Source organism: Trichechus manatus, unplaced genomic scaffold (assembly GCF_000243295.1).
Source record: "Trichechus manatus latirostris isolate Lorelei unplaced genomic scaffold, TriManLat1.0 scaffold00052, whole genome shotgun sequence".
In the NCBI taxonomy this organism is placed as follows: Eukaryota; Metazoa; Chordata; class Mammalia; order Sirenia; family Trichechidae; genus Trichechus; species Trichechus manatus.
The window spans coordinates 15376205-15389885 of NW_004443988.1; the positions used below are offsets into that span (position 1 = coordinate 15376205).

Below are 13681 nucleotides of genomic sequence, written 5' to 3' on the forward strand. Positions count from 1 at the left end.
AGGATATGGAATGTGTGGCTAATTGTCTCCATAAATAACTGCCTCCTTTGCCATGCGACCAGAAGAACTGGATGGTGCCCACCTACTATTACTGAACATTTGACCAAAGATTCCATAGAAGAATCCTGATCAAAAGGTGGACAATGCAGAACAGAATGATAAATTTTCATGGACTCCAGACTTCCTGGAGCCATGATGGTTGGAAGAACCCCTGAAATTATTGCCCTAAGATAATTTTTAAACCTTAAACCAAAAACATCCCCTGCAATCTTAAAAACCAAACAATAGTTTAGCTTAACTAGTAAAAAAAAAAAAAAGTCTGCCTTGAGCATTACGGTCTTTTAAGAACTATCTATATGGGATCAAATTCACAACAGCAACTTGAAAGATTAGATAGGAACCTTACGGGGCAGTGACTTTATGTTAATGGGGGAGAAAACAACTCAGAAAAGGTGGGTGAGAGTGATTGCAAACCTCGAAGAATATAATCAGTGTCACCAAATTGAATATGTAGAAACTGTTTGGGAAAAAAAAAAGTTAATTTTCAACTGTAAATTAGTTGTGCTCCCAACAACAATAGGTTAAGTCTAAAAAATGGTTAGGTTTGGAGTAAATAAAGAATATAATGCTTGCAATATCATGCAATGAGTTACTTGCAATATCATGTAATGAGTCTAATTTCTGAGTCACAGAAGCAAAAGGCCATGCTCTAAACACTGAATCAATCTTAGGTAATATTCTGAAATAAAGAAAAAGTCATTTTGGGTACCATCTCACCACTCTAGTATTTTCCATCAATCTCCTTCTAGTGGCCCTGTCCCCCAACTCCCAATGTCTTTGCCTTAACTCTGCTCTAAACTGCTCATTATGGTGTATTATCACCCAGAAATACTTGCCTCTACTCCAAAGTATCTACTCACCCTCCCCCCCATTTCCTATGCTAAATATTTGTAGTTCAACTGAGTTTGAGTATATTAAGGTCCCTGGGTGGTGCAAATGGTTTGCTCTTGGCCGGTAACCAAAAGTTTGGCAGTTCGAACCTACCCACTGGCACTGTGGAAGAAAACAGGCCTGGTGATCTGCTTCTGTAAAGATTACAGCAAGAAAACCTTATGAAGCAGTTCTACTCTGTACCACATGGCATCACCATGAGTCAGAATCAGCTCGATGGCACAAGATAACAACAACAGTTGTATATTGCAGAAGATAAGGTTAAGAGTGCCATAACTGAGGGTCAGTCGACCTCTTATGCCTATTATGGCTACTCATCACAACAGAGCACCTCATCTCCTCAGTGTAGCTGATCCAAGTTGTGTATTCTGAGAAGGGAAACCATTTACCAATCCCCGCCCTGTGCTAGGCATATGTTAGGTGCTGAACCATAGTTTTCAATTCATCTTTCTCCCATCTTTAAGGTTGATGGTGTTAGAGTGGACACCATCAGACAGGCTATGTATTTGCTCAACATCATTTGGCTGATAAGTGCTGTAGTTAGAATCTGAATCAAAATTTGACCCTAAAGCTCTAAGTCTTCCTGCACTGTAGCATATTGCTGCAAACAGTCTGAGCTAACTTTACACTAAAGTATGGTCATCAGTTCAATTTTTCCCCAAAAATGTATAATTAAATTTACATTTATTAATCTAAATGAATCTCTACTTGGTATAATCTCAGTCAAGAAGTAGGAACTTTGAAAATAATAAAACTCAGGTACTGTGTGAATGGATATTTTTAGACAGAGTGGTCCCAACTAAGAAAAAACTGGTTGTGCTTTGGGAGTACATGGACCTTTGCTCATCTATGCAAATGAACCTGCCCACTCTGAGATGGGCACATTTATAGACCAGAAAACAAGTTTGGGATTTGATCTAAGTCACAGAACTTGTAAGAGACAGAATGGGTCTCAAATCCAAACTAAATCCTTTAAGTCTTTTTTCTGTTATTCTATCCCACCTTCTTGTACTTGTGAACCTGAGGTTCTCCAATCGATTTAAACACACACACACACACACACACACACACACACACACACACAAATTTTCAGAAAACAACAAAAGGAACAATTTCAGCATGGTGGAAAGAGGCAGAGATCTTCTGGCAAACGTCTGTGTGTGAATCATTTGTTAATCACATTTATATAAACTAGGGACTGTCTATGCCAAACAGCTTTTGCCCACTCCTTATTTTATACTGTTTTATTTCAATTCAATAAATGTACTCAATATTTTATCAATTTAACAATATTACCTAATTTCCTTTAGTAAGTTATGGGCAAGTACATTTTTAAATCTATTTCAACAAATTAACAGAGTCTAAAATTATGAAGATAGTCTAATCGTCTTTAGTTCAAATAAATCCCTAAACTGGAAGAATTTCAGTGGAGCCAATAAAATGATCAATACAACCATTTGCTTGTATTTGCTCCACAAACACTGAGCACCTACTAGTCATTCATTCAACAAATATATATTAGGCACTTTCTACGTACCTAGGATGCACCTACCATGTACAAGGCTGTCTGCTAGGTGACGGGAATAGAGCTGTGAACAAGAGACAAAGCTCCTGGCCTCATGGAACTTAAAATCTAGTTGTAGAGACAGGCAATGAACAAACAGAAAAATTACAAAATGTGGTAAATGCTATGAAGGAAATCAGGCTGCTGAGACACAGAATAACAAAGGATATCTACCTTAATAGATAATAATAATAGCAGCTAATGTTAATTAAGCATTTTAGAGGGTAGTCAGAGAAAGCCTCTCTGAAAAGTGACATTTAAGCTGAGATCAAAAGGATGAGAAAGCCAACAATTTGATGACTGGGGAAAAGGGCCTTTTAGGCATAGGGAATAGCACATACAAAACCCTGAGAGATAACCAAACACCTAAACGGCAGCCATGGGGCCTACCATGGAGAAGAAAGGGAAGAGTTGGAAGGGATGCAAAAGGTCTTATCATAACTTTACTGGATAAGCATCTTCTATATGGAAAAGAAATATGATTAAACTCTAATTATTGCTAAGTGTCTCTAGGATTACACATGGGCTCTTAGTCTAATATTTTGACTAGCTACTGGCATTTTTATGCAGTGCATCCTGCTTGAGTGAGTTTAATAAGAACATTTGAAATAATCAAGAAATTCTAACCACTATTTTTATTTCTCACTCATTTGAAACAGAGAAAGAATTAATTATTTTCAGATTGACTTTGGTTTACCTACTGAGAAAAAGTTACTGTTTCTAGGTACTAAGTTAGATTTTACTTTTTCATTATAAAAAAAAAGTCAGTATTAAGTTATTCTAAATTTAATATCCCAATTAAAATCAGCCTCAAAGGGGGAAAAACCCATGACCATAATTTGATACAAAGTTGAGAAAGGCAGAATATAAATATTCTTTGTTTAACAACTAAATTTTTTCTATACTTATTCATAATACCAGAATGCTACGACCTCATGTGTTTCATTTTTTGAGGAAGAAATCAATTTTTAAGTCACTCTCTCTATATACATATTAGCCTCTCAATTCTACCTTCCAATTATCTTTTTCATCGTCCTTCAAAGAAACAACAGTGTTCAGTCCAGTGAATCATTTCCTTCTTACTGGATGACACGCAAAACCATAGACAAGGAACCTCTTTGTCAATCCCTTTAGTAGCTGAAGCTCAGTTGTACCAAGCCAGCAATTATTTGACAACTACTGATGCATCAAGGCCCATCAACGTAAATGCATGATGGACCAACAGTTGCCAACTTTTGACTTGAGATCACAGTAAGCTGAATTAGCCCCTTACTTTTGTCCTCTCCAGCTTTCCCTAAATGATTGGCTGCTTCTTAATTTAGAAAAACGTCCAATAATAACAATAGCAACTCATGATTTGAATGCATACTGTGTCAGCTGCTTTTCTAAGCATATTACATACATTAACTTATTTAATCCTCAAAACAGCTCTGTAAAGATGAGGAAGCTGAGGTACAGAAAAGATAAGTAGCTTTCCAAGATCATAATAATCCAACTCATTGCCATGGAATCAGTTCCAACTCACAGCACCCCTACAGGACAGAGCAAAACTGCTCCATAGGGTTTCCAAGGCTATAATCTTTACAGAAGTAGACTGCCACATCTTTCTCCCATGGAGCAGCCGGTGGGTTCGAACTGCCAACCTTTTGGTTAGCCGCCAAGCACTTTAACCACTGTGCAACCAGGGCTCCCTATAATTGTAATAACAAATGACAATATAAAGAAATTCTACATAAATATTAAGTATCCTTTTGTAGCTTTTATATTTTCCCAGATAACTGTATATTAAAATCTTATTAAATTTGCTTGAGCCTTGGCAGGCAGAACACTATAAATGCAAGAACAAAATAAAACAGTATTAGGTTTTAACACATTTGATTATTTCCTTACTTCTACTGAACATATTTTGTAACTGCCTAACATTTAAGCATCTGTAATGTCTTGGTTGGAGTTATGGTGGTACAGTGATTAAAAGCACTCGGCTGTTAACTCAAAGGTTGGTGGTTTGAACTCGCTAGCTGCTCTGTGGGAGAAAAATGTGCAGTCTGCTTCTGTCAAGATTTACAGCCTTGGAAACCCTATGGGGCAGTTCTACTCTGTCCTATAGCATTGCTGTGACTTGACAGCAACAAGCTGTTTTGGTTTTATGTTCCAACTATTTGTCATATTCCATATTTCATTCTAACAACTGTGAAAAGTTGGTTATTATCCCCATTTTACAGATAAGGAACCTGACGGAGTCTCTTAGAGGTTAAGTAATTTGATAAAGATTATACAGTTTGCAAGTAACACAACAAGTATATAAGGATATACAAACTCAGGTATGATTCAAAAGCCTGTGCTAATGGGAACATCAAAGACTCATCTTTGGCAGTATTCCCCAAGGAATGTTATGTAACTGCTTAAAAAAGAAAATACCTTAAAATATGGTAAAATACTACTGACTATTGAGAAATGTATCTATTGTGCTATACAATTAATACCTTATTATCTGAAAATAGGAGTCCTGGTGGCTCAGTGGTTAAAGCATTTGGCTGCTTGCTAACCAAAAGGTTGGCAGTTCAAACCCACCAGCCACCCCACAGGAGAAAGATGTGGCAGTAGCCCGGACACCCTTTTAACTCAGTACTGAAGTCACTCCTGAGGTTTACCCTTCAGCCAAGATTAGACAGGTCTATAGGGCTAACAATAACACACATGAGGAATGTGCTTCATAGTTCAATCATACGTATGAGACTAATGGGCATACCAGCCCAAAAGCAAAGATGAGAAGGCAGGAAGGGACAGGAAAACTGGACTAATGGAAACAGGGAGCCAGGGGTGGAGAAGAGGAAAGTGTTGACATACCATGGGGTTGGCAACCAATGTCACAATACAATTTTTGCATTAACTCTTTAATTAGAAACTCATTTGCTATGTAAACATTCACCTAAATCACAATAAAAAGAAGAAAGAAAGATGTGGCAGTAGGCTTCCATAAACTTGGAAACCCTGTGGGGCAGTTCTGCCCTGTCCTATATGGTCACTATGAGTTGCAATCAACTGGACGGCAACGGGTATCTCAAAGTACAGTAGTAGCTTTCCTAACTGACCTTCACTTAATCAGCTAGGAGGATTAACCGATGCTCTTCCTACACTTCATAAAAACAAACTGACAGACACCGTGGATACTGAACACCATCGGTTAATAGGCTACTTTCTAGTTCATCTGCACACTTCTACTTCAACTAGTTGAGCTGTATGCTTAATAGGAATCTGGTGTGTTTGTTCCCATACTTGTTTATGCAAACTCAACTTATAATAATTTATTAGAGGATCATATAAACCAATAAAATGAGTGTAATAAACAGTAATTTATGTGAAAGCTAAGTTGACTGCTTTGGAAAGAGTTGAGGAACATAAATCCCCCCTTCCAAAAAAAATCCTGCTTAATTATCTGTACATATCCACCCAAACCCACTGTCATCGAGTTCATTCTGACTCACAGCGATCCCATAGGGTTTCCGAGGCTGTAAATCTCTACAGAAGCAGATTGCCACATCTTTCTCCCAAGAAGCAGCTGGTGGTTTTGAACTGCTGACTTTTGGTTAGCAGTTGATTGCTTTAACCACTGTGCCACCAGGGATCCTTACGTGTACATAAGGTATCTATAAAAGAGTGTCAAAAAGTATTTTAAAATGTAAAAGATCCTAGCCTTAAATTGCTCTGCAAAGTCTTGTTCCACTTTAAAGACATCAAAAATAGAAATCTTAGATGTACATTATTGGTTGGTTTATACATACTCGGACACCATGAATTCAAGTTGACTCAACAGCAACTGTTTTGTCTTGTTTTTATACAAGAAAGATCATGGGAAACTCTAAAAAAACAGAACCCAGGCTCCAGCTCCAAATAAGACCTTGGTCCTACATCAAAGATACGTGAAATAATTAAGACTGTTATTTGTTATGACGCCTGACTTTAACTCACTTCTTCCATTAGCCAACCAATGACTATACACAGTCATGTAGGGTAAGAGGCTCCTTTTGTGCTATCCCATTAAAGCAAATAGCTCAGCATCTCCACACTAAAATCCACACACTTTATTCACATTCTGAATGAATTTCTGAAGGGTTCTCCTACTTACTCTCATTTTATAGAGAACTCAAGTAAAGCGTGGTTAGCTACTTCTCCAGCTCAGAGACTAAAAGCAGTAAAATTAAAAGGGGGCAAGAAAAGGTATATTAGCAACAAAGACTGACAGCAAAGGAATTTAAAAATCAGAACTAAAAAAACATAATAGGCTGAAAGTGATTTAAGGTAGAAACAAAAAACCTTACAAACGTAAATATCTTTTAGAGGCATTCCTAAATTATAGCAGAGTACAATACTGAAATTCACAATAATACCCCTTTACCATTAAGTAAAGGTTACATGACATTGACTATATATTCTGCTTTTTGTTTGTTTGTTTTAAGGGCAGGGAGTATTAATATTTTAAGAATCTCTCTATATATCCTGATTACAGTTGAAAGTATTTTCGGAACTTAAAGGGTAAAGTTTTAATTACCCAGAAAATTCATTCACACAGAATAGTTTCTTGGACACCAATGTAGAAATGTTAAATATTGCTACCTTCTAGTTAAATGTTGCCCAAACTACAGTGCCTTTTGAACTGCAGGTCATCATGACCTGGTAATTGGTCAAGAAATCAATTCAATGGGGTGTAACAGCAATTTTTAAAAAATGAAACAGTAAATACAAGACAACATCGCACAAAGTAAGGGTAACTATGTTTTGTGAAAAATGTCTTTCAGTATTTGCATATTAGTTTTCAAAGTAAACGATATTTCTTACTCTGGATGCCAGTCAAAAGAAAGCAATGGGCCTAAAAATACATATGACATTATGAAATATCCCAATACTAAACATGCAATCCTGTAATTTTACTTCAAAATCCTAATGAAAGCCACTTCTTTAGGAATCTGGATGAATAAATTTATTTTCCCTAGTAATCTACATTAGAATATAACATGTTATTGTGTTTAACACTAGTTTTGACTAACAGAGATTGTGTACAAATACTATAGTTAAACTACTTGAACTTAGAGTAAGTTTGAATAGCAATAAAATATATATATGTGTATATATATGTATATATACAGTGACATTGTATTTTATTTGCTTGTTTATTCTAACATGAACTTACTGACCCCTGGTGACATTTTTTCCAAAGTCACTAGTGTAATCTAAAATCTAAACTTGGCATTCTACACAAGCAACCTGCTCAGTAGCAATATATCTCCCTAATACTTTACCTACATAGCAGCTGCCTGATTTTAAACAGCCGAACACTTAAAATTAATTTAACCAGCCCAAAAGCAAAGACAAGAAAGCAGCAACAGACAGGAAAACTGTACAACTGGGGTGAAAATGGGGAGAATGTTGACACATCACGGGGTTGGCAACAATGTCACAAAGCAATTTGTGTTAATTGCTTAATGATAAACTAATTTGCTATGTAAACTTTCACCTAAATCACAATAAATAAATAAACAAAACTAATTTAAAACAATTAAGAAAGACTTTCTCCATTTCCTTCTAGTGCATTTTAATACACTATTACCGGAAGCATTTTAACTAGAAAATTTTTCTTTCTAATCCACTTAAAAAATATATATGGAAAAAACATCCAGTTTAACACATACCTTTTTAAAAATGAGCATCTAATTTGTATCAGGATAAGTTAACATTTCCAATCAACGTCTCAAATTTGGAAGGAACTCTGTGTAATCTAATTTAGCCCAATCACCTATCCAATACAAAAATCCCCTCCCTACCATGGCCCTTGAAATCCCATGTCTGTCTGACTGCAAAGCCTCCATTCCTAATCACTATTACATAAAAATTTTCTAAGACTGGCCCTTGCGTTAGTTCGAAGGACCGACAAATGAGTTTTTAATTCCTTTAAAGTCCTTGAAAAGCACAGTGTATACATTATTCTCATAAGTCCTGAAAATACATACAGGTTTAGAAAGAAAATGACACATTTACCTATTACTGTACTAGGAATTTCACAGCCCCAACTGTCCATATATTGATATATTGAATAAGACACTGGAGTACACATGAAAACTTTTGGAGTATGCTTAAAGTACAAAAGTCAGCTAATGAGAGCAATAATAATAAAGTTAAGTTTTTCTTCAATTTATCAAATTAAAATTATCAAGTTTAAAAAGCTTATAAACTTCCTTAAAGTTGAAGTTAGATTTACTTTACTTAAAAATGAGTAACCGCAGCTCTAAAACGATATCAAGTATTGTGGCTACAGATAAAATTTTGTTCTATAACAACTTCGTTCATTTTGAGTTCCATCTAGAGTCTCTCTTGAAACTACACCTTACAAGCACTTTTGAAGAACTCGTCCTTCCATCCAGACCCTAATTCTCTTACAAATGCCCTTCTCTACCTCACCAGCTGGAAATCTGTAACAGAAACAGATAATCATACATAATACAGAAATAGTTGATCCTGACTCAGAATGAGGTTAACGCTTCCAAAGTTAGGCACAGGGAAAAAAAAAAAAAAAAACAAACAAAAAAAACCAAACCCTACTTAAATAAACCATTTACCTCGGTCTGGCTTCATTTTCACATCCAATTTCCACCCAGAGTGCTTCGAAAAATACACGTGTGGGTTCTTTCAACAGGCTCGCCGCTGATTCTGCGGCTTCTACTTTGTTTTCAAAATGCTAAAAGAGATCAAAACAAATTAATTTGATCCTGTGCTAACACCCGAACCTTGCAAAAAAGAAACTACTAACAGTTAGGCCTCTTCCTGGCACGACCTGTGGTGACAGCACCATCAGCAAGTCTGCAAAAGCAAAACTCTCTCCGCACCGCCTCCCCCATCTCCTCTGACCAAGCACCCGTCTCCACGCCCCTGCGCTCTCCAGGCCAATGTGTCCTTCTTTGCCACAGCGTCTCTGAAACAAAAGTGAGGACTATTTATAACCTGGAGGTACAGGCAAAGAAGGAAAAAAAAGCAACACAGGCTAACTAACCCCTTCGTAAAAAACGCCCTAGGGAACAGTGGCACCTCCACAATGTCTGTTATCGAAATTCTTGACTTCGTGGCTGGACGAAGGAGACCCTTCAAGACCCCAAGCGCCTAGCCTAGAGCTGCTCCCGCCCACGCGGGCCTCACCTGTGTAATTACCCCTCTGGCTAGCCTTCCTGCTGGCAACCGCAGCCAAGTTTACACAATCACAGGGTCAGAAAGAAACGCCAGTCATCTTCTCGCGCCCAGCCCCAGCCCCAAACAAACTCCCCCAGCAGTCCGGGTCGCCCCTCCCAACCCTCACCCTATGTGGCTGGCCTGAGGCCAACCGAAGAAGGTGTCTGCCCCAGGTGCAGGCCTCTTCCGTCCCCCCGCGGCCCGGGATTTCCTTCAGCCGCTCAGCACCAAGTGCCGCGCCCGCCTCTCTCCCCTCGGGAGAGTTGTTTTCATGACGCTCTTGGGCTGCCTTACTCTTCCGCTCCCTCGGCCAACCTCTGCTGACTAAATTGCTCTTCTTTCAAGCTCCCGACCCCTTCTCTAGGCACTTCTCTCGGCCGCTAGCCCAGTAGCTCACATCACACTCCCACCTCAGACGCGAGGCTCTGGGAGGCGCAAGGCCAGCGAGAGCAGAGTGCTGAGCACAGCGGCCCCCAAGGCTGCGTTAAGGGACCATGGGAGCCCGAAACCGCAAGCCCCACGCGGCTCCCCGGCGCCCCTGTGGCCATCCACCCCCGCCTCAGCCGCCGCCTGGCTCCACTCTCTGCGCTCAGCCCCTCTCCCTGCCCGGCTCCCACCTGAGCCCCGCAGCCCCAGGCTTTGCCCGCCCGTTGCCCCGGCCGGCCCGCCTGCCCCGCGCCTTTGCCAGGTCCTCGCCCGCCCGCTGCCTCTAGCTCCGGCGCCCCAGCTCCAGTTCTCCCTTGCTCGCCCAGTTCTTTCTCTGCTGTTTGTCCTGTCAAAACACTGCCCAGGTCACGTGTCCCAACAACAGCCAACCCACTGCTCGTCACTTCCTCCCCAGCGACCTCCAACGCCCGGGGCCGGGTTGTTAAGGCAACACCACCCCGCGCAGAGCTTCCAGCCTGGGGCCGGAGTTTCGGTGCAGGTGCCGGGTGGGCGCGAGGGCGCGAAGGACGGTGGCTGGGAGGGGCCGGCCGAACAAGGAGGCCAGAGGTCGATCGGCCATGCTAGTCCCCTGCTCTCGCTGCGAGCCAGCTGCGGCGCATGTCTGATACCAGGAATCCGAGCTGCGCTGTTAGAGCATAGGGTAACTGGGAAGATGTCATCCGAGGGCCTGCCCTGACGAGGAGGATAATTATAGTCTTCTCCTCCTTCATGCAGGATGCTGGCGCAGTTATGGATTGCGGCACACATTGGAACCGGAGTTTAACATGGCTAGGACAGGACTGAGGGCAGCCAGGCGGGTCAGGGAGTAGGGAGTATAAAAACAGGAAGCACCTCTCACCCTCTCACCCTAGATTTACCCAAATTAGTAATTTTGTTAGGATTCGGAACCCAAGCTTCCGAGGCACTCGCTGTGCTTAAAAATAACTTTTATAACTTCTTAAAACATTGACTCACGGCAGGAGGACACCATGTTATTGTTGGGGAGTTGTAATTTTGGTGTTGGGCTATAACCATGTGACATGATGACATTTCATAGTGTGATGTTGTGCCATCCCTTAAACACAGATGACAAGGATCTGCTGTAGTTAAAAAGAAAGCAATTCTAAAAAAGGGCTGAAGCTATTACGTACTCAGTTTATAGACAAATTTATGTGGCATTGTAAGCCCAAACGGAAACAAGAAGTAAAAAAAAATTGCAATGCTCTTTGGTTTCATTAAAAAAGACTGTTTTTTAGAGATCATCTTGCATACAAGAATCACAACAGAAAAGTACTAAGGTAGATCTAACGGGGATCTTTTACTTTCCTCTGTACTTTCCTGTATTTTCCAATGTTTTGCAATGACTATGTATTACTTTTACATCAGAAAAGTCGTTCTTTTAAAGTACAAGAATGACAATTGCATTTTTTGGCCGCAGATCTGTCACTAAAACAAAACCCTTGCTGTCGAGTCAATTCCGACTCATAGTGACCCTAGAAGACACAGTACAACTGCCCCATAGGGTTTCCAAGACTGTAGTGTTTTCAAAGCAGACCAGCACATCTTTCTCCCACAGGGCGGCTGTAAGTTCTAACTGCCAACCTTTTGGTTAGAGGCCAAAGGTCAGCAGCTGAGTGCCTTAACCACTGCATCACCAGGGCTCCTCCAGATCTATCACAAATACAGGAAATTTCTGTTATAAAAATAGTAATATTTTCTAGATATTTAGATCTGTACAGTGAAATTATATGCAAAGCTGTATTTATTAACCATAACTCCAAGATTGTATCTAGTCAGAAAAGGGCAGAACATTTCAGGAGGGTAACATTTCATTTTCCCTGAAATATTCTGGCATCATGAAGATAGCATCATGAAACTTCTGACAAATGGCAGCAGTTCCTTAATCTTTATAATGGCTATAACCGTTAAGCTCCCAGTGGACTTGATTTTGACATTATTGAATACTGTATTACGTAGTTTATTTTGTGACCTGAAGTTTTACTTGTTCTACAATCACTTCTCAATTAACGTTGGTAATGGGAGACAGAACAGTTACAGATAATCCAAAATCCTAAATTTAGCACAACAGCTGGGACCAGATAACTAGCATAAAAGGCTTACTTGGGTAAACAGGCAGGAAGATCTGTGATTCAGCTCTCTCTTCCTCTGCCTACTTTGCAGGAGGTATAAAAGCAGAAGCTGAAAATATAGTTAATTAGGACACAAATTATAGATTGCCAAAAGAAGGAATAAGTCTGTTTTGGAAGAAGTACAGCCAGAGTGCTCCTTGGAAGTGAGAATGGAGACACTTTGTCTCACATACTTGGAACATGTTATCAGAGATTCTAGTCCCTGGAGAAGGACATCATGCTTGGTCATTGAAAAAGAGGAAGACCCTCAGCAAGATGGATTACCACAGTGGCTGCAACAATGGGCTCAAACATAGCAATGATTGTGAGGATGGTGCAGTACTGGACAGTGTTTCATTCTGTTAAACATAGGGTTGCTAAGAGTCAGAACCAACTTGATGGAACCCAACAACAACAACAGGACACAAATTAAACAATTCTCTCTTAAATTAAAAAAAAAAAAAAAACTCTACTGCAGGAAACCAAAAGATCTACATAAATGGAAAAACATACCATGCTCAATGAATAGGTAGACTTAACATTGTGAAAATGACAATTCTACCAAAAGCAATTTACAAATACAATGAGATCCTGATGCAAATACCAACAACATTCTTTAAAGAGATGGAAAAACTAATCATTAACTTTATATGGAAAGGGAAGAAGCCCCAGATAAGTAAAGCACTGTTGAAGAATAAAGTAGGAGGACTCGCACTACCTGACCTCGGAACCTACTGTACAGCTACCGTAGTCAAAACAGCCTGCTACTGGTACAACTACAGATACATTGACCAATGGAACAAAATAGAGAACCCAGATGTAAATCCATCCACCTACAGTCACCTGATCTTCGACACGGGCCCAAAGTCCATCAAATGGGGAAAAGACATTCTTTTTAACAAATGGTGCTGGCAAAACAAAAATGAAACAAGACCCATACCTCACACATATACAAAAACTAATTCAAAAATGGATCAAAGACCTAAATATAAAGCCAAAAACTGTAAAGTTCATAGAATAAAAAATAAGACCAATGCTACAGGCCCTAATACATGGCATTGACAGGATATAAGCATCAACACACAAACCCCAGAAGATAAGCTAGATAACGGGGATCTTCTAAAAATCAAACACTTATGCTCTTCAAAAGACTTCACCAAAAGAGTAAAAGGAGAACCTACAGACTGGTAAAAAATTTTTGCACAATGCAAGTCAGACAAAGGTCTAGTTTCCATAATCTACAAGAAAATACAACACCTCTACAACAAAAAGACAAATAATCCTATTTAAAAATGGGCAAAGGAAATGAACAGACACTTCACCAAAGAAGACATTCAAGCGGCCAACAGACACATGAGGAAATGCTCTTGATCAGTAGCCATTAGAGAAATGCAAA

The 13681-nt window shown here is 39.6% G+C and overlaps 1 protein-coding gene across 3 annotated transcripts in view; it reads right to left on the reverse strand.

The window, feature by feature from the left end:
• ATOSA (atos homolog A) overlaps positions 1–10268 on the reverse strand; it is a 144644-nt gene extending 134376 nt beyond the window's left edge. The window contains exons 1-2 of one of the 3 annotated variants that reach the window (XM_023732503.1): positions 9858–10268; positions 9127–9245 (exon numbers count right to left, since the gene is read on the reverse strand). In XM_023732503.1, the coding sequence (XP_023588271.1) occupies positions 9127–9142 (16 nt within the window). In that variant the 5' untranslated portion in view covers positions 9143–9245; positions 9858–10268. Of the gene's footprint in view, positions 1–9126; positions 9585–9700; positions 9786–9857 lie in introns of those variants that run through there. The other 2 variants (XM_023732504.1, XM_023732502.1) reach the window with 2 other exon arrangements.
• Positions 10269–13681: the final 3413 nt, after the last annotated feature.